A 20776-nucleotide genomic window follows, 5' to 3' on the forward strand; every position below is an offset into this window, starting at 1 on the left:
CAAACTAGGTTTGAGAACAATCTGATATTGTAGTATATGTGTTATTCCATGATTTTGAGAAAAATAAATGAAATCGCAAACTACTGCATGTTGCCAGCTAACTTAGCAAAACGTAGTGTAGCTAGTGTAACTTAGCTCGGTTTAGCATAGTGTAGAGACTAAACAGGAGACTGCTGTTCTGGTTTACAGCAGATGTAAAGACAGAATAAATCACTTCTTTTACTCTAATGGAAGGGAAATTTCCAATCTTAATTAGGTTAATAACACTAAATTGTGATTTCTATGTTTGGCTTTCAAATAAAATTCATTCGTTTGGATTAGTAAATAATAATTAAGTTCTTTTCAGCAGATTTATACAAATATATAGTGTTGCTTTGCCTGCAGTGACCTACTTTATCCCTAGATCACAAGTTATTATTTTACTATCTTAAAATAACAAAAATCGTTCTCACATTATAAGTTATATATTCTCTATTTTCTTAAGAATTTAGCCTTTTCTCAAGATAACTGCGTACTATAACTAATTATTAACTTTTGATTTTTTTTTGGGGGGGGGGGGGTTTAGATCACAAGATTATGAAGGGGAGATTAAAAATAAGCGGTTAGCACCTAAATTTAATGTCCACAAGTTATAAGACAAAGGTTAGGCAAGCATGTCTTCTTTTGACCTTATTTCCTTAAGTTTAACAAAAGAAAAGCCTCTTCATCATAGTTTTAAAGATATAATAAAACCATTATCTCAAGACTCTTAACTCATTATCTCGAGATAATTCTGTTCAGAAAATGTTAAAAAAATGGCTGCTCTTGGCTTCTGACTGAAATTAAATCTCAGTAAATACTGTATGGTTTCAGTTTAGGGCCAATATTTTTAAAGATGTGTAAAAAGATGAGTGAAAACAGATAAAGAGATGGAAAAACAGAGACGTTATTCTTCCTTATTTCAAGACCCAGACTGGAAACTCTGATTAAGTGACTGATGACATTTTCTTTGTTCACTTATCAGCAGGCCTACATGAATGTGTCATGACTCTGCACATCCTCATCCTCACCCCAGTGTTGTTTCTCTTCGTGTCCAACAGGGAAACAGTAAAGGAGGCGGCCAGGTTGGGTGAGTTGAGGACGTCTCGGAGAGACAGCCGACATTCTCCCAGAAACCTGTTCAGACCAGCAGAGAGAGAAAACAATATGATCAGCCGTGGCGGCCAAAAGTAGCGGTTTAAGACATTTAATTTCATTATTTAAGTTCTTTCTTCTATAACTACGACACAACTATGAAACAACATAAATCGATTTAACTAAATTACTTTAAAGAAAACTAAATACAGAAATCAGTTATGAAGAATGAAGGCAGAAATAAATGTTGATAAAAGCTGTCACAAATGCTTTTTATGAGGACAGTGTCCTTCCTTATTCACAGGACATAGGAAAATGAAGTTATGCACTTCATGTTCTACTCATCTTGCTACTGTAGCGCATGAATTTTCCTATCTACAGGAATAAAATCTTATATTGTCTTGTCTTGTCTTGTTTCTCTGCTATTTGAAGTTTCCTCTGAGATATTTTGGACTGACTTACAACAAATGTGGTACTTCTTAAGTCCAAGCAGATGTGTTACACAATTAAGATTCCAATGCACCAGTTGCATAAACTAGATTCACATTTAAGCCACCGACCCGTCTGAAATTCTACTGACCAAAGAGGTCACACTCCACTCTGTGTGTATTCCAAGCTGCTGATGAATGGTTCAATTAATCATTCAGCACATCAGTCGATGAATGGGTGGAAATATGACTGAATGCACACAGAACCACAATGAGAGGATGACCTGATTACATTACGTCTGCTCCTTCCCCTCTGAGGGAGCTCAGACTTCTTGTTTTGTCTTGATGGAGCAAAACAGTCCAAAAATAACTGAGTGGAGGGCATATCAGCTACGCTACCCCCCCCCCCCCCCCCCCCGCCCCCCCCCCCAACCCCCATCCATCTATCACTCCTCACAATGCTATAGCTCTTATCTCAGTTCCCATGTTCTGAGTTATGGGGCTGATGCATTCCCTCCACCTTAGTCTGTAAGTAATTCCAATAATCCCTACATGTTCCTTCTTAGTAAGCCGTACCTGTTTCTTCCCATCTTCTCATGGTCTTTTACAACACAGTGAATTTCTGATCCAGAGTCCAGAGGAATGCCCTTCAGATCCCATTCAAATCCCTAGAGAGACAAAAACAAGCAAGAAAACATGACAGCAGCAGGAAAACAGGACTCTATGAGAATGAATTCCAACATATTTTCAGGTTTTCTTCATCTGGTGACAGGTTCTGCTGTAAACAAATCAGTTCTGCTTTTCTGCAACTAATTTCTGATAAATGAAGGTGTCATGTAGCAAAATACTGCGATCGACTGGCGACCTGTCCAGGGTGTACCCCGCTTCTCACCCGGAGGTTGCTGGGATAGGCTCCAGCTCCCCAATGACCCTTGATCGGATTAAACAGTTCAGCTAATGAATGAATGAATAAATGCATAAATGAATGTAGCAAAATAGCTTTTCCAGCTGAAAACTTTCTGCTTAGTCGGTCAAACTATAAGGTGCATCTAGAGGATTCATTTAAAAATCATGATTCAAGGAACTTTTTAAAAAATGCAAGACATGCTAAATGGGATACTTTAAAAGCTGCACAAAACTTCATATAAAAAGTTACAAGTTGTGTTAAGGCTCCTTTATGCTAATGGTTAAGTATGCATATGCATACCTAAGGGACAATGCCTGAAAGGTGACCATTATCAGAAATTAATGGACTACGCTGAGCCATGAACTGTCGAAGCCGGCAGCCAATAAAATAAAAAAAGTATTTACCCAGACCATGGTATAAAGCTTTTTATCTGTCTTTTGCTGTAATTTTGTACATGCGGTTTTTTTTCTTTCAAATGTTGGTTAAAATGCAGGAAACAGAGCAGTATGTTGCTGTGACACTTCAGGGCCACCATACTCATGAGCGACCAAGAGGAACCAAAATAAAATAAAAACGATGCTAAGACATTTCTTTGTTTTAACCTGGTCCAGTTATTTTGTATTTAATAAAATACCTCATCTACAGTGGAGTGGGGGGTTTGTGTGGGTTGTGTCTGAGTAATTCTTTTCCTTACAGGATGTGTTATATATAGATTTTTGTAAACAAACAAATACAAATGTGAGGCAGTGATATTTGACTATGTTTGACATGGACATGCCTATTTACATAGGCAAAGGGGGCAGAAATGAACCTTTTAACAGTTTTTGTTTCTTTAAAGTCTATAAATCAAAGTTAGCTTATATGAACTTCATTGGCCTTGTTTATGGGATGCATGTTGCATTTTGCAGTGACAGAAAACCTGAAACATCTTGTAGTGGAACCATGGACTGTAAATAAAGAGATGGACGGAGTGTCCGTGACGTCACCCATAGGTTTGTGAAGAGCTGAATTGAAGCTCGGTGGGCGGTTCCTACCGTTGCCATCTTGGCAGCGTCATGCTTATTGTCTCACCCGGAAAATACAAATATGGACAAAGAGGTGGAGCTGAGAGGGGGACTGTGAGTGTCATAGTGGATGATTGACATCGAGCGAACTCAGAGCTTTCTGTAGCTAAGACCTAACCGAGCTAACCCCGAGATAACGGGAGCTAACAAGCTAACAGAGGTAAGCAGGCTAAAGCTAAGTGATGTTGTTAACCGGCTAAAGACCGCGGTTGTTCTACGTTCTTCTTACTTAAAGCCGGAGATTGGTACCTGTCAATCAAAAGGACACGCCCCTTAAATTTGCAGAACTTCAAGATTAAATTACTTTAAAACAGGCGAGTTAGAAAAAAATTCACTCCCCCCACAGTTGTCATGAAGGTAAACCTGACCTATTAAACCTAAAATGGATTTTTGAACCAGGCTGTAAACATGTTTATTTCTGCCGTGAAGTGCAGTTTTATGCACTTCCGCATAGGCTTCACTTTTAACCGCTGGAGGTTGTCGCTTGAGTGGAACACAGCTTCATTGGAAAATGTAACTTAATCTGTAAGTCATAATCATAAGCTCAATATGAATTCTGTCTGCCTGGACATGTATAAAAAGATCTGATGTGTTTTTGTGAAATTATTTTACAAAATAGTCATAATAGATCATACTTTTATGTTTTCTCCACATTTCTAAGGCAACATCTCACTTTAATGGTGAAAACAGACTGGAGGTAGATGACTTACCTCGTTCCAAACAGGGTTGGGGTTGTTTTTGATGACTTTTGTTTTCTTCTTGGATCCTGAAGTAAATATAGAAACAATCATGTTAATAGTTCATTACAAAAAAAAAAAACAAGTAAGAACAACAAAAAAATGTCTTTGGCATGCTGCTGCATTACTTGCTGCATTGCACTGTAAATGTTCATTGATGCACTATAAAAAATAAAATGAGGGTTTGTTCATGATTTACACATTATTAAATTCCTTTTTAACCGGATTATGAACTTTGTTAAATAAAACATGATTGTGGGCACAGTGCTGAACAGAAATCCATGAGTAAAATACATTTTTTTTAGAAACTTTATTTCAGCAAAAGAATAAAAAGTTTTTCTATTATAATGACGGTACTACCAACAAAGAAGGTAATCAACAACAAAGAAGCAGAAGAAAATAATACCAATACCTTCGCGAGTCTATATAACTGATAGATTTTAAAGTGCAAACAAGTGAGCGAACAGAAAATCAAAATGAAGTCAGAAACAATAACAAACACAGATGCTGTTCGCTGTCTGAAAGGAAAGAACAGAATTTATTAAATGAAATTAGTTCTGATATTTTTACTCCAGACTGGAATGAATCCCAAGCTGCGTGGGTTAGTAGACTGAAGAAAACAAGAAGTCTTTGCATTGATCCCTGTAGATCAGCAGTTTCTAAAATATTCAAACTAGCAAACTTTCTTTCTTCATCGTTCTGATGCTCTCTCTGAACTTTAGAGTCATCTTAACCATGTCTGCATTACTAAATGCATTAAATTGCTGCCATGTGATTGGCTGATTATGTTTGTATTAAGTAACTGAACATGTATAAAGTGGCCTGCAGGTGTATTTATTATATTTTTGCATTTTCTTCTATTTATAACAGCCAGTCATCCCAAAATCCAAACCTTAAAGGGGCTCTATGATGCTATTTCTAGTTTTTTGAGCTTTCTGCTGTGTTATAGTGTTGAATACTCTTCAGAAATATGAGCAGCTCCTTTTTTTTTTTATTACTCAAATGCATTTAGTTTTCCAGGTCTCTATGTTTTGTTTCCATGGCGATGGAAACTATTTTTTTAGACATTTTTTTCTAATTTGAAATTTTAGTGATGTCACGGAGGAGGAACTCAGTGACTGGTCATCTTCTCTAGATTGTGCATGTTCATGAGAAGAAAGCCACGCCCACCTTCCCTGCTCAGTACCACTACTCCTAGCAGTTGACCAATCAGACACAGGATCAATACAAAATGAATGAAGGGGTTTTTGAAAAATGCTTGATTATTTCTGGACCTGCATATTAAAATAAATTTGACTAAAATGTACTTAATGGAGCAGCTTTAACTTTAACAACAACGAAATCATCTGTAAATGTGACTTAGCTTCAGTGAACAAACCAAACCTGAATGTCAGAAATGACATTTATCATCATTATAATGAAGCCTTTGACCATATAAACTACTGGTCTCAGCAGAGCAGGTCGCCCAGAGGAATTTCCAGGGAACTCGCAAATAGCACACATTGTGTGTAAATATGCATTTCTCAAATAACAAGCAGCAAACAATAACTTTAATCTGTCTGTGTGTTATCTCTCTGCAACTTCCTGTAACATAAAGTCCTGAGCTCTGATTTCCTGTCTGCTGGGCAACTCTGGGAGGTGGATGAGGCAGCAACAAGCTGCCAGAATACATCACCGAACGGAGAGGAGACCTCCGCACATGAATGTAAGCAAACACATGAGAATATGAATCATCACAATGTTATTATTTACATTTGTATTTGATAGAAAAGAAGAATTCCTCCAGATACACAGAGAGATTAAAATGTTCTGATTCGTTTTTCCTTTTTTTTTTCCAGATAGGCGGAAATGTGCACAATGGACATTGTATATATATATATATATATATATATATATATATATATATATATGAAGTGTCTCTTTTCTTGTCTAAGTACATTGAGTACAACTTGTTGAATTAACAGTGAGGATCACTGATCTAAATGCTCAGTAATCCTGAATCCAAGTTTTCTCTGAAAACTCATAATTTCATGTAACCTCCAGGTGGTTCAAGCATGCACAGATACATCCACCACAAAACAGTTGGAATGAGTGTAGACATGTGTATTTTTGTCTGCTGATCAGATCCTGAAAATGTGTAAACCACCCTTCTCGATCCGATTGAGAATTCTTTCCGACTGAGGCGAAATGGGTCAGCTGTGGTGTTTCCATGGCACTTTGTTATTCGGATTGAACATTTGATTGCAATAAAAGCACTCCATGTAAACGTAGCTGTTGTCAGTGTTTAGCTTCAACACAATTTGTATATTTGTGGTCAATAAACACACTCGTCCATTATGTTATATCTCATAATACACACCCTGAGAAAGCTTGTTTGCTTTCCTGTTTTTCCCACAGTCATCACCAAGTTTCAAAACATGCACACACACTTAACCTCCACACATAGTGAAGTACGCACAAACACACACAGAAATCCAACCCATCAGCACCTACGTAAGTGTACCTCCGTTCTTGGAGGAAATCATAAAAAAACATCTCCACCCTTCCAAACATGGTTCAAGAGGTTGCTTTGTGTTGATATGTGTGTGTTTTGTGTGTGGATGGCATGGACTTCTTGGATTGGATCTAACAGGAAGTGGCACAGCATTGACTTCCTGCTTGGTTTAACTTGGCACATTTTCTGTCATGAGCTGAGAATAGAACAGACCGAGGCTCGCGAAGCTGTGAGCTACGTATGGGAAACCTAAGTTTAGACCTGCCTGATGTGTGTGTTTGTGTGTGTGTGTTGCTGGGCTTGTGTTCTCCATTAGTGTTTAAACTGGTGTGTTACTTGCTCACAGTGAACTTCATGTTTTCTAAATTCAGCTTTGTGCTCTTAAGGTACTGAATCATTCAAGATTGTTGTGTTTGTGTGTCCAGATAATGATTAGCGCAGGATAGGAACAGGGATGGAAGTTTTATTCCTGGTTTCAATGGATGTCAACACATTGTTTCAATAATGGCACTTGGGTCGGAAATCCTTCTCTTGGCACACAACTACAAGCACATCACCTGCAGACACACGTGCACACAATCAGACAAAAATGTATTCCTATCAGGGCTGTAAAGAATTCATTCTTATCAAAGCATTACTCTGCAGTAAGACTATAAATCTCTACTATATATGACACACTAGTATAGAATATATTCATTCTCATATTCACTGCAGTAAGCCAGAACATATTTGATTCAGTTCAGTTCACTTTTATCATCACTCAATGGGAAATTTGTTTTTCAGTGCAGTAAAAATATAAAGTCAATCACATAGAAGCATATCACAGTCATAGACCAATAAAAGGTGAGATCCATCTTTCCAAAAGTGCAAAAGTGACTGACCAAGATTAAATATTTCCAACAAAAAATAATATTTCTGCAGAAAAACTCATACAAATGATCTTACAATGCACTAAAATTTGCATGATAAGCTTTCAGTTTGCAGTAATAGCAGTCTGTGCTTCTCTTTGTTTGTGCTTCAGTTTTGATTTATTAATAACAGTTATTTGCCTTTCTCCTCCCACTGCTTCCTGATTTGTCCATAATCATTCCTGCCTTCTATAAATGGGTATGGTATCTGTTTTCCTGATAGGAGGAAATGTCCTCCTGCACCCTGCCATGAATTCCTGAATCCAGAAATTTTATTTTAAAAAAAAGAAAAGAAAAGAAACTATCAACAATGAGCAGTCTTTGCTTTTCTACATATAACTGGAAAGGGAAATTATGCAAATATGTGCTTGTATGACAAGCAGAAGAAGGTGATTTATATCCTTTTTTTGTGGCAAAAATAATAAAAGAAAATGAAATAAACAAAGAAAAATGAATGCTGCCCATTAGTGTTAATATTGAATATATGACCTTAAGAATGAGTTATACTGCTCTCTGCTCTCTGATTATAGTTTGATTTTGTTTTTCAGGTTAGGTTCAGGTCCAGGCTTAAGTAAGAGAGTAAAACAAGTATGTGTGATGGCACCAGGAAACTGTGCTCAGACAAAGGCAGGAAGTTAAGAGCACAGTTCATTACATTAAGGAGGTAAACACTGACTTGTGGAAAGTCAAAAACAAACAACTGGAAACAAAACCCAAGACTAGAACAGGTAGCCACGTTGTTCCACATGGTGCTGGTCATGGGGTTAATTATGTAAACGAATCAATACTGAAATCAAAATGTATTTTGGCTGGAAGATATCCATGTTTCTGCAGTGGCGCCACCTTCCTGGGGATTCAGGTTGGGGCTGTTACTGGATGGGCAAAACCTGTGAGATGTCAAATTATCAATAAGATCATTTATATTGAAACATCTGCACAGGTAACCAACCTATCTGGAATATTTATTTATGTTAAAGTCAAATCTTGAGTTGAGATGAAGTCACAGAAAGACCTTTCATGCTCCGTGTTTGTGGCTTAACAAGCTGTACCTCCAGCTACTAGCTTAACACTTTGCATTTGAGCTGAATAAACCCAAGAAATAATAATAATGATGGTGAAATAACATGCATTCAAACACATTTAATTTATTAATTCATTCTAAGTACAATTATTAGTACTATTAGCCTTGATAATGTAGTAATGTTATTCTTATTTTCCTTTTATAAGGTTTTCTGTATTTATCAGGGAAAATAGCACGTTAGCTTGAGCAGCTAGCCAGGCTAGCTTGCTAGGGGGAAATTATCATATAAATGCAAAAGTATAACAGTTTTTTAAGTTCTAAGAAACATGTCAACAGAAATTTTTCCTTCAGCTGATATAATATTTACCTAAACTCACATAAGTACCCATTAAAAAATAAGTGGCATAATGCCATGGTTCCACATTTTACAATAAATAACACAAAATGTGAACTATCCCTTACATCTGAAACAATTGATATGGAGCTAAATGATTCCTTAAAGACTGTATAGAGAACAAAAGTAATGTAAAAAAAATTAGGTCTTACAAAGGAAAAACAAATTTAAATGTATGCTAATAATCATATCAGTAACTATTTGTTGCAATTTTTATTAATTAAAGAAAAAAAACAATATATAAATGTGATGTTTATATGTGATAAAAATTCCAGGTACTGACCTGCTGAAACTCCTTAAACTATCTCAAGGAATTATAACTAAAAGGGATTTTATTTTGAAAAGAAAAACTGTGGAAAATAGCATGCTTGAGACATTTCTACTACTTGGTTTGGGTATGTAAAGCTAAAAGTGTTGTTGTTTCATTAAGTTTGAACAATTTCCCTATTATTACTATATAATTACCAACATCTCAGCTATTAAAGAAACCATATATTATCATCATTTTTGTCCAAAAGAAAAGAAAAAAATGCAAAGCAGCATTTTTTCTTGCTGTTTTTCTTAGTGTGAACATTTAACAGTTTAGACATTTACAGGCAACCTGTATCGAATTATGTCATAATTTTGGTAATCTATGAGTTTTAATCATAACCCTTAAACTTGCAGACTGCTTTAACAAATATGTAGTGGTATGTTTTCTTTGTTTTTATTATACCTGAGTATGAAGTTGCTCTCTTACCTCTAAATGTGACACTCGCCAGAGGGTCATAGTGTCTCAAGTTGTTGGCTCGCTGAACAACACAACGTAACATAGCTGAAACGTCCACAGAATCCAGCAGCGTCCTAAAATCTGCTCTGTTGTTACGAATGGTTGAATTGGATGAAACCAGAACCCAATGAATGAAACGTGATTAGGTTCACCAAATTAAAGGCATCCAGCGGTGAAGGAACAGTTGGTTACATGACCACAAGAGTTTTCAGATTATATTAATGGCATTAAAATCAACCATCCAGAGAAGGTCAAAGGCCAAAAAAAGGGGAAAAAGAAAGAAAAACTGTAAAATCTTCTTAATTTTCAAAAAGATGAAGTCATTACAAAGAAATCAGCAACGTTAGTTCGTAATTCCCAAAACAAAAGTTGATGTTTTGTTTCGTTCGTTTGTTTAGTCCATTTCAATTAGAGACGTGTTTTGACCAAAGAAGACTCTTTTCTGACTCAAACACCCTCGTAGAGATAGCGCAAATGTCAGGAACACACACCTCATATGCAGAGGAAATCACAACATTTCCTGTTCTCTTTTCCTTTCTTGCCTCCTGATTGTTTCCCTCTCTTGCCTGAATATTTGCCGGAATATCATCTGCTTCACTCCCTTTACTTCTTTCTCTCCTTTTTTTCATTTTATCTGGTCAGTTTGTACATTTAATGGGCTGATTTAATCTAATTTCTGTTTTCAGTGTAAGATACCACCACCTACAAATTTATTCTCCTGGAAGATTTTAAACATCAACCTGGCTTTGAAATCTGTTTGTAAAACTCATGAAAATCTATAACAATAAAGCATTTGCATTGTTATTCAACTTATCTTTAAAATTTTACACTCAGATGGGAAGAAAAACAGTAATAAGTTTTATAATGTGACGGCTAAGAACAGATATGAACTGTTTCTTGACACATAACTTGAACAAAAAATGTCAAAGTATTGAATATCAGTTCGGCTCAGACTAAGAGAAGCACAATTTGGACACTCTAAATTGTTATATTTGGGCTTTTAAAATTTTAATACTTGATTTGTAAGTTGGTTACCTAGGTCTGAAATTCAAGGTATCTGATTTTGTCATCACTGACAAAACAAGGTACAAAAATATTTCACGTACTATGAGACAGCGCCACATTGAGGCCTGAAGCTGTGTGTGCACAGATAAAGTCTTAGACACAGTTTGGTGAAAAACCCTGAACTCAGCAAATATTTCAATTTGTTTATATACTTCAAGCTAGAGCTTTAGTTTTATAGTTGGTTCCCCATATTTTTGGGCCATGACGCCCAAGATATTGTACGTTGGTGTTTACACGACCACCCAACTGAGTGTTTAAGTATGAGAACTATTAAATGGATTATTCTGCAGCCATTTTCTAAATGCAAGGCTGGAAAACTGTCAGAATCTTAATAAATGAAGAGAATAAAGTGGTTTTTGGTGGATTTGGTTTACCATTGGGACAAAGCACATATTCTGCAGAAATCAGCTTCTATCACAGAGAGAATGCCAAATTTAGATTTTTAATACGACAAATGAAATAACTCTTAATAACTGTTGTTAGTGAGTTAATGTTTTGAATTAATGTTCTGCTTTCACAGAATTATCCTGGCATAAATTATTTAATTTTCAGCCCCGGTGAAAATACCTCATTTATTCAGTAAAAGTAAACTTTATATTTTTTCCAGTTGTGTGGCAAGTCCCTGAAGTAATCCCGCGACCAGTTAAAGAACCACAAATATAGACAATAGACCATTGATAAGTCATATATTCTGAGCCGAGTTCATATCCTATAGTGATGTTTATGTGGTCTGCTTTTAACTTATTGCAGAGCCAATGTATTTACACGGAGATATACAATGTGCACAAAATAAAAAAAAAAGTGCATAAATGCCGAGATGGTGGACATGCCGTTGTCATGGCAACAGGTACGGAGATATGAGTAAACCGTGTTTCATGGCGAGAGGGCTTTTTTCCACGGGTTGCCACGGTTACTCTTTTAAGAAAAATTTAACAGCGTTTGGTCTCCGACTTGTCACGAAGCTTTCTGCTGAATTTGGAATCAATTGCATGAATCCCCTCAGACTAGTTTTATTCCAATGCAATGCGCATAAGGTGAAAAAATGGGTGTAAACGCTAAAATTGCGGACACGCCGTTGCCATGACAACAGGTGCTTCATTGACTTTTTTGCTTTTCTTGGGGTGTTACACACATGTACTAAATTTCATTGTCCCAGGTCAAAGTAGAAGTTCGGGACCCTTGTCTTATCTTTGCATAAAAATCCTCTTTCCTGAAAAAAAATCAGAATCATGCAGAAGCTGGCCAATCGCATTCCTTCTATTTTAATTGTACAACTTCCATCAGCAGTGACGGGACGTCTCCATGACAACGTTGTGGAAGGACAGTGTTGTCGTCAAAGAGACATCACTGATGTTAAAGAAAAGCGGGTCCGTGATGTAACAAAGTCTAAGTACATGCACAAAGTGACATCATCGAGAATTCTTAAGGACGGAAATTTCTCTGAGACGCATCATTTCTCCACTGAAGAGCACATCACTGAGGATAGTAAGTAATTTTTTTACTGACACGATGTTTGGAAAATTGTTTCGATCCACCAGGAAGGAGTCTAGCCATGCTCCTGTTAAAGACAAAAAGCTCCGGCAAGAGGATAAAGACCTTAAAAAGGACAACAAGGAGCTTCACTTCATAATGAAGCAGCTTCGCAAAGATCTCCAGCTCTGCCGCCAGCTAAAGGAATGGGATCTCAAGCTACAAGTAGATGATTTGCTGAGGATTAACAAGCAGAAGTCCTTGGAGTTGAAAGAAGCCAACGATGCTCTGCTGGCATGCAAGACGGCTAGAAACTCACAGAAAGCAAAGACACAGAAGAGACTGAAAGAAGTAGAGAGTGAGTACAAAGTCTTAAAGCAAAAGCTGCAAGATCAGAGGATCAGGAGAAAAGCAGAGAAAGATAGACTAGAGGGGGAAATTCTGCAGCTGAAGGAGGACCTGCAAGATCTACAAGCTGTTCAGCTCGGTACAGAAGAAGAAAAAGATTCTTTGCAACAGGAAATCTATGATACGGTTGACACCATGAAGGAGTATTCGCAGGAAAAATTGGTTTTGCAAAAAGAATTTGATCAAACCAAAAAGTTACTTAAACGAACTGAAAAACAAATGGAGCACTTTAAATCTGGAATGCTGAGCGAACTGGAGAGCTTCAAACCAAAGTTTGACTCACTGAAGAATGAGAACAATTCATTGCAGCAAGAAAATAAGGAGCTCAAAGAGCAAAATGAGAAGCTGAAAGAGGATCTGGAGGAACTGAGGAGCTTCAAACCAACGTTTGACTCCATGAAAAATGAGCAGGATTTATTTCAGCAAGAAAATAAGGAGCTCAAAGAGCAAATTAGGAAGCTGCAAGAGGATCTGGAAGAACTGAAGAGCTTCAAACTAACTATTGACTGGCAAAATAACAACGAATCAATGGTGCAGAAAAATGAGGACCTCAAAAAGCCAAACGAGAAGCAACAAGAGGAGATGCAAAAAGTCAAAAGGTCCAAAGTAACCTTTGACTTAAACAATGAGAACGAATTATTGCTGCAGAAAAATGAGGACCTCCAAAAGCAAAATGAGAGGCTGAAAGAGGATTTGGAAGAACTGAGGTACTTCAAGGTAACATTTGACTCGAAACATGAGAAAGATTTAATGGAGCAGAAAAACAAAGACCTCCAAAAGCAAAATGAGAAGCTGAAAGAGGATTTGGAAGAAGTTAAGTTCTTCAAAGCAACATTTGACGCGTTGAAAAACGAGCATGACTTATTCCAACAAGAAAATCAGGACCTCAAAGAGCAAAATGCAAAGCTGAAAATGGATTTGCAAAAACTAAAGAGCTTTGAACATTCAAATAATTCAATGACCAACAAGATCACAGTGACATCAGGAAAGGAGGAGCGCAGCAAACCCAATCTAAAACCCAAAGATGATGTAGGAATGCAGATAATGGACGACATATTTGACTTTGAAAGAGGAGAACGTATCACTGTGAAGTCAGGTCGAAGAGCTCAGCAAACTAAATTAGTAGCTGCAGGAACATTTAGGAATGCAGACATTTGACGGGACTTAAAGAGGAGAACACAAATACCAAATTGAGGAGTTTTTAGAAAGAAATTAGAAGATTCATTGTGAATAGCAAGATTTGATATAGCTCTACATGATTAAACGTGAAGCTAAAGTAGACACGTTTTAATTCTAAGATGACTTTTAAAAAGGGTTATCTATGTCCAAAAGAAATGCAGCACTTCAACACAAAGAAACTGGACATAAACCCATAATAATGGATGGTCAGTTAAGGATCAAGTAAACACATGAATCATCAATAAGATCATTATTAGTTCATGATCATCAATAATTAGTTCATCATGAGTTACACATTACACTAGTATATGATTTGTACCATTATAGTAACGTGTTACCATGGAGATAATGGTACTTGAATTTCGTGGTTGCCGCTTCGGCTGAATCAGGAGGCTCACCGTGGTGTGTTCCACCGTCTGTCTCCCTGAAGGACCAACATCCACCCAGAAGTTCTTTTTTTTGTTTTGTTAGTTTTTGTTTGTGTGTTTGTTTCTCACCAAAAACACTTTAAGGTATTTTAGGAGGAGCATAGAAGACACACAATTACTAAAGCCTTTCTCAAAGTGAGGGTCCCGAGATCATTCCAAATGATCGTTAGATCATTATAAAAAATTACACATTTATCAAGAAAATTTGGAATTTTTTACTGGAGCAGTGAAAATTTGATGCAGAGTAGTTAATCTTTGAAGTTAGCGTCTTAGAGACAACGCGGAAGCTTGGGTGACCGGGAGAGGCTCAAAGTGCAGCATCTGCTCCTCTGCACTGAGACGAATCAGAGCACATTTGGTGACTTTGGCACCAAGTGGGTCAGAATTTCATAATATGTACGAATATTCATGTACTGTTGTTTGTTGGAAATCATACAAACCATTTGTGAGAGTAACTTGACAAACAATATTGTACTTTATGCAAAAAAGTATTTTTTTCCTGAAACTACATTATAAATAGATGCAGTGGTTAAAAATCCTTTTTTTCATAGTTGAGCATGATTATTCTGCAACCACACACCAGCATTCATCTGATCTTGGCCACCTAATCAAGAATTTCTTGCCAACAGGACTGATAAAAAAAAAAAAACAGTTCTTCATCATTTTGGGCAATTTACAGATTATATTGTCATAAAGACTTGCATGAAATATTCATGATTTTAGAGAGTATGATTTTTTTTTGTTTGTTTTTTTAAAGACTGAGAGTCTGATCTCACAGATATACCGTATGTGAAGACCATGAGGTTTTCTCATCACCAAACACAGATTCGCTTAGTCCTTGCATGAAGGTTTTAGCAGCCGTGTGGATCAGACCAGTGAGAGAGCTTTGTTTTGGTGTCTGCACAATCTTTCTGGTTCCAGAAAAACACAAAAGGCTCACATTATCATTTATCATTAGTAATGCAGAAAAAAATAACCTTTATTTTACTGTTTTACTTTTGCGGTACTTGCACAAATGGCTTGTTTGACTTGTATGGGCAATGAGGAAAAAACCTGCCTCACCAGTGTGGTACCAGCACCGGCGCTCTGCTGTTCAATCTTTTCAACCAGGCGCACAATGAATTCTGGGAGAAAAGAGGCAGCGAAGGCTGCATCGCTTGTCCTCTTTGTTTTAAACTAATCTGGAGCCAAACAAAGTGCTGATTTGAAAGGTGGGTTTGAAGGAGCCTTTGAATTGGGACAGCATTTGGTGCGCCAGGATGACGTATGCAGCCAAGGAATCTGCACTTGGAAGTGAACAGACCCTGAACTAAGACATAATCTCTCCTCTGGCTTAGAGTGCAGTGAAGCTTTCTTCTCCGGCCTAAAAGTTATTCTGTTAATTTGACATTAACTTCAGTGAAAATAATCCTGCTCAGACAAATGAATTAAATTCATTTGTGGTTATTTCCCGCTCTCTTCCCAGCCTGTCTGCTGGGACAAATACGTGTGTATACACTTTTTTTTTTTTTTTAAAAACTCCTCGCCGGCACAGTCCTGCTCATTCTTTTCTATCATGCATGCAATGAATTCTGGGAGAAAAGAGCCTGGATGTGTCGCTTGAAATATTCGTTTTAAGCTAACCTGGAGCCAAACAGAGTGCAGATTTGAAGAGTGGATTTAAAGGAGTCTTTGAATTGGAACAACCCTTGGTGCACGACAATGACGTATGCAGTCAACGAAGCTGTACTTCGAAGCGTGCAGACCCTGAACTGAGACACAACATATGTTGTTTGTTCCACACCGCGCCATCTTTACCAGAAATTAACTGGTCATGACCCCCACGTCATGTCCTCGGACACGTCAATGTAAAAAAAGTGTTTCCATTACACTTTGGCGACATGTTTCTATATCAAAACATCTGACCAAACACCTCATGAGAGCATAAAAACTTTTTAATGATATTTAAGACTTTTTTTCTAAATGTAGATGTTTCCATTAGTTTTTTTTTTTTATTGCAATATTTAGTTTTTGCGCAATTCTAGATCTAATGGAAACACGCCTAATATATGTTTAAATTTGTTCAGCAAATTAGAACTACTGTCACAAGGAAGTTTCTCTGATTCAAAAATACTCAGTTCTGATTGGCTCCATGGTTACCATAGCAACATTGCTTACTTTGTTCAGTTGTTTACTAATCAGACAAATGTCAACTCAATTTTTTTCACATCCACAAGTCCTCAAGGACACACAAACTCAACAATACACAAACTGCCTCAGGAAGAATAATACTTATAAATGACAAACTATATATTCCAACTTACTTTTCTCGTTTTTTTGGTTTTTTTGCCCAGATTTTGAGCGTACGTCTGAACACTCTGCAGGCACTGGCCTATACTGAACAGGGAAACTTTTGTGCACACATAGTGTCATGAGTTCATGACACACTTAAGCTAGAGAACTTGGATCTGACACACACCAATTGTTACTAAGAGTCATAAAAAAATGACTTCCCATCATTACATATAGTATATAGATGTTTTTAAGAAGCCAGCTAGAAAAAGCAATTTGTTAAGCCCTTTATAGCTTCTACGGTGGGTAAACCCATGAAAGACAGCAACAAAGACAGCAAGCAGGATGGTAATGATGAAACTAAGGTCAGGTTAGGATACCGCGTCCTTCAATGACAAGATTTAGATTTTTTTTTTTTTGTAAATGCACCAGTCATGAATCATTTAAAACCCACAGACATGATGAATCATGAGCAGAATAAACCTAATTAAACTGAGTCGAGTCTGGCTCTCTTCCAACACTGTGACAAGCTCAACATTAGGTTTTTCAGCAGAGAATGGCTCCTTTTTTAGGCTTCTGGTGCTCCAACTGTCTGCTGATGTGCTAAAAACAGTATATCTGTATGCTCATGTTGTGCAGGAAATTATTCATTCAGATCCTGAAACTGGATACTAAATTTTCCAACTGAATCAGTCAATAAATGATCAATATTTCGGGATTCACTGCTATGAAATTTTAGCCTGTTTAGTAATAGAGTACATTTAAGTGCAAGGGTGATGCACTAACCAGCTGGGCGACTGACTAAGCCACATACTGGTGATGGTGGCGATGTTTAAGCCTTCATCCAAACCAAAACCATTAACAGGGAGGAAGAGAGGCCCCAAAGATAAACTCTGCTGGGAGACTGGTGTTAGCTATAAACACAGTCTAGCTTTGCTGGAGGCACTATGGATATTCTTCTTCTTCTTCCTGTCATCGCATCCTTATATGTAACTCTCCACTTTCCTCCCATCCTCTTTCTTTATCTCTTTTTAACTCCTTTCCTTCCCTACCCCAGTTAAAATGATGACGAGAGCCTTTAAAGTTACAGAGATTTAACCAATCACATCCATATATATGCAACTGATATCTTTGTATCAGCACACACATACACGATCAGTACCTTCATGTGTGACACTGCAGTAGGCATCGCTGATGTCATCGTCTGGTGTTTGCAGACGCTCTGCACACAGAATAAACACACGCAGCATGGTTCAAAACGCACTCCGAAAGCTGTCAAATCCCATCGGCTGACACACTCCTGTCCATATGTGGGTGTCAAAATGTCCAAAGGATATCCAGAAAATCCAGAAAAGAGGATTCACTGAAGTGAAAGAGAAGAAGAATGGAAGCTAGAAGGTGTAAGGCAGAAAATGAGAGCAAGTAATGGAGCTGCAGCTTTCAGCTGTTTCAGCTGCTGTCCCCCCCTACACCAACATAGCAGAAGCATAGCTAGCTGACTCATGCGCACACACACACACAAACACACACACACACTGTCCTCTCAATCACAACTGGCTTAAAGGGCTACACACACACACACACACACACACACACACTGTGGCCTTTATTTTCAGGTCATATATGCCTCGACACGATAAATGATCCCATTTCTGCCAATCCAAAAACACAAGTTGGACAATAGCAAGCCGACTTATTCACACAGATTTGAGCAGAAGTAAAATAATAAAAGGAAATTTTACAATGTAGTTCAAACAAAAAGGAGTGCAAAACACTCTTCTCTGCTGTCTGTTAAAGATTTGGTGATGTTTCAATGCTGGGTGTTTATGTTACGCAAGTTTCCAACATTTATGAACATGGTGTAAATGGAATTCATCAAACTTTCTGATTTATACATAGAAAATAGTCAGAGAAAAGTGATCAGTTATCAGTCCTAAGGCATAATGAAGAAAAGCTTTGATTAACTCCAAATTATTTTATATTTTTCTGATAAAATGTCTTCTAACATGTTTAAAAGACGCAGAAGAGAAACTAGAATCTATTCCAGTTATGCAGCCAATGGGACGAGCATCTCCTGAATTGCAGCTGTCCAGGTTATGCTCTTATAGTTAGAGGTAGTCTAGCCATCCATTAGTCATGCAGCCATGGGGACGTCACCTGATGCTTTGAACAGTTACCTTTCTCCTTTTGCCTTATGTATAAATATATGACAATATTGCCATTTATAACATATTTCTACTTTTTCCACAGGTCTTTTTGAATAAAGTTGATCTGTCTTTCCTGTCCTCTCCACCCCAACCAGTCTAGGCAGATGGCTGCCCTCCCTGAGCCGGGTTCTGCCGGACGTTTTCTTCCTGTTAAAAGGGAGTTTTTTCCTTCCCACTGTCGCCTCGTGCATGCTCAGGATGGGGGATTGGATCAAAGTCATGACTCGATGCAATCTGTTGGTTTCTATTAGCTAGGCTGTTTATGAATTGGCTTGAACTGATGTGTATGTAAAGTGCCCTGACACAGCATTGTTGTGAAGTGGTGCTATACAAATAAAGCTGAATTGAACTGAATCCAAACCAGCGTTTGCCTCTGTGTTTTGTGGCGTTATAGAAAAGGAAACTAAATCTGGAGCCCCAACATGTGATTTGTTTCAAACTAATGCCATACCTCGCATGAATGAAAGGATTAAACAAGGAAAAAATGCAGTGAAGGAATGCAAAAGGTTGAACTTTGCCTCCTCTCTCCTAGTTCCTATTTACAGCCCCTTGAACGCACCAGCTGACGGGGGGGGAAAGAGAAGCCTGCGATGTGCAGAGAACAACTGTTACTGTTCAGTACACGTTGCAGGCTGGAAGATGACATGAGGGGATTTCTGTTGCCCCCTATTTATAGTCCGACCCACTGGGCTACACATTTAGCCAGGGGGTGTGCGCTTATGGGAAGCTGGCTAACTCCAGTAAATGGGGTGGGGGTGATTAAAATTAAGATTGTGGATCTCACCCTCTTAGCATTGGAGTTCGAAAATACATCTGTGTGAACCATGGCATTTAATTTCTCTGTCAGAACAGCAGGCTGGTGCACACAGGTAAACAGAACAGTTACTGTTTATTGATTAAAAGGCACAAGTTTAGAATAATAGTTCACCTTTTTTGGATTGTTTAGTTGCATTATATGTCAATTAAATACCAAAATATTTTAAAGGCAAACTATACTATAATACAATTAATAATATTAATATAATACTATTAATACAAATACACTATTAAAAATAAAGTCTCAGTAATAAATCATTTGTTTTCGCTGCAATTCTTACTTTCAAGGCATAAACACACCTTGTTGATTTCATTGTAAAGAAATTCCAAAAAGAGCTGATCATGTAAAATGTTTATTTCCTGAATTTATTTTAAATTATTTAACCTTTTCATGCATAGTGGTCACTATAGTAGATATCTATTTAATAGTTTTATACTTGCAAATTCATGAATCAGGATGGTATATTTGTAAATGAATCACTTTAGTTAAAGTTAGTGAGTCATCCAATACATTACTACTTATTGAAGAATAAATAAACACATGAAATAATTGAACATAAATGCATATAGTGTAATTACACAACTTTACCTTTGTGATAAATAGGAAAAGAAAATGATACAGCTATATTTTATAGAAGATTTATATAATATAATTATGTCTGATTATATATCATTAAAAAAATAGAGAATCTAATAAATTCAAAATATCACTGATAAACAAAAAGTATCATTGCACATGTCTGTGGAGGTAAAATACTGTATTTAAAACTGTATGTACGCATGCATAAAAATCAAAATAAAAAGAAAAGAAAGAAAAATGATTTGGAAAAACAATAGAAAGAAAAAGATGGGAACCAAACAGTGCAATTTATTATTTAACAACTGGAAAAACAAACAATAAAAGATAAAAAAAATAAATAAAAAAAAAAAGTTATTTGAAATAAAATTTTGAAATACAAGAAGCAAATAAATAGATAAAGTTATGAGGATAAAAACTTGAAAAATGAACTAAGGCCAGAAGTAGTTGGTGACACCAAATGTCAAGGTATAAAGCTAATGGTGTGATTGTCTATGTTCAGAAAAAAGAAGCTGAAGCT

The 20776-nt window shown here is 37.0% G+C and overlaps 1 protein-coding gene across 2 annotated transcripts in view; it reads right to left on the reverse strand.

Annotated features, from left to right (window-relative positions):
- The window catches only part of dysf (dysferlin, limb girdle muscular dystrophy 2B (autosomal recessive)), a 112829-nt gene extending 94709 nt beyond the window's left edge, over nucleotides 1-18120 (reverse strand). For both annotated transcript variants that reach the window (XM_079257547.1, XM_079257546.1), the window contains exons 1-4: nucleotides 17819-18120; nucleotides 4223-4278; nucleotides 2118-2209; nucleotides 1050-1155 (exon numbers count right to left, since the gene is read on the reverse strand). In XM_079257547.1, the coding sequence (XP_079113673.1) occupies nucleotides 1050-1155; nucleotides 2118-2209; nucleotides 4223-4278; nucleotides 17819-17906 (342 nt within the window). In that variant the 5' untranslated portion in view covers nucleotides 17907-18120. The remainder of the gene's footprint in view (nucleotides 1-1049; nucleotides 1156-2117; nucleotides 2210-4222; nucleotides 4279-17818) is intronic.
- Nucleotides 18121-20776: the final 2656 nt, after the last annotated feature.

Source organism: Telmatherina bonti (assembly GCF_933228915.1).
Source record: "Telmatherina bonti genome assembly, chromosome: 18".
NCBI lineage: Eukaryota > Metazoa > Chordata > Actinopteri > Atheriniformes > Telmatherinidae > Telmatherina > Telmatherina bonti.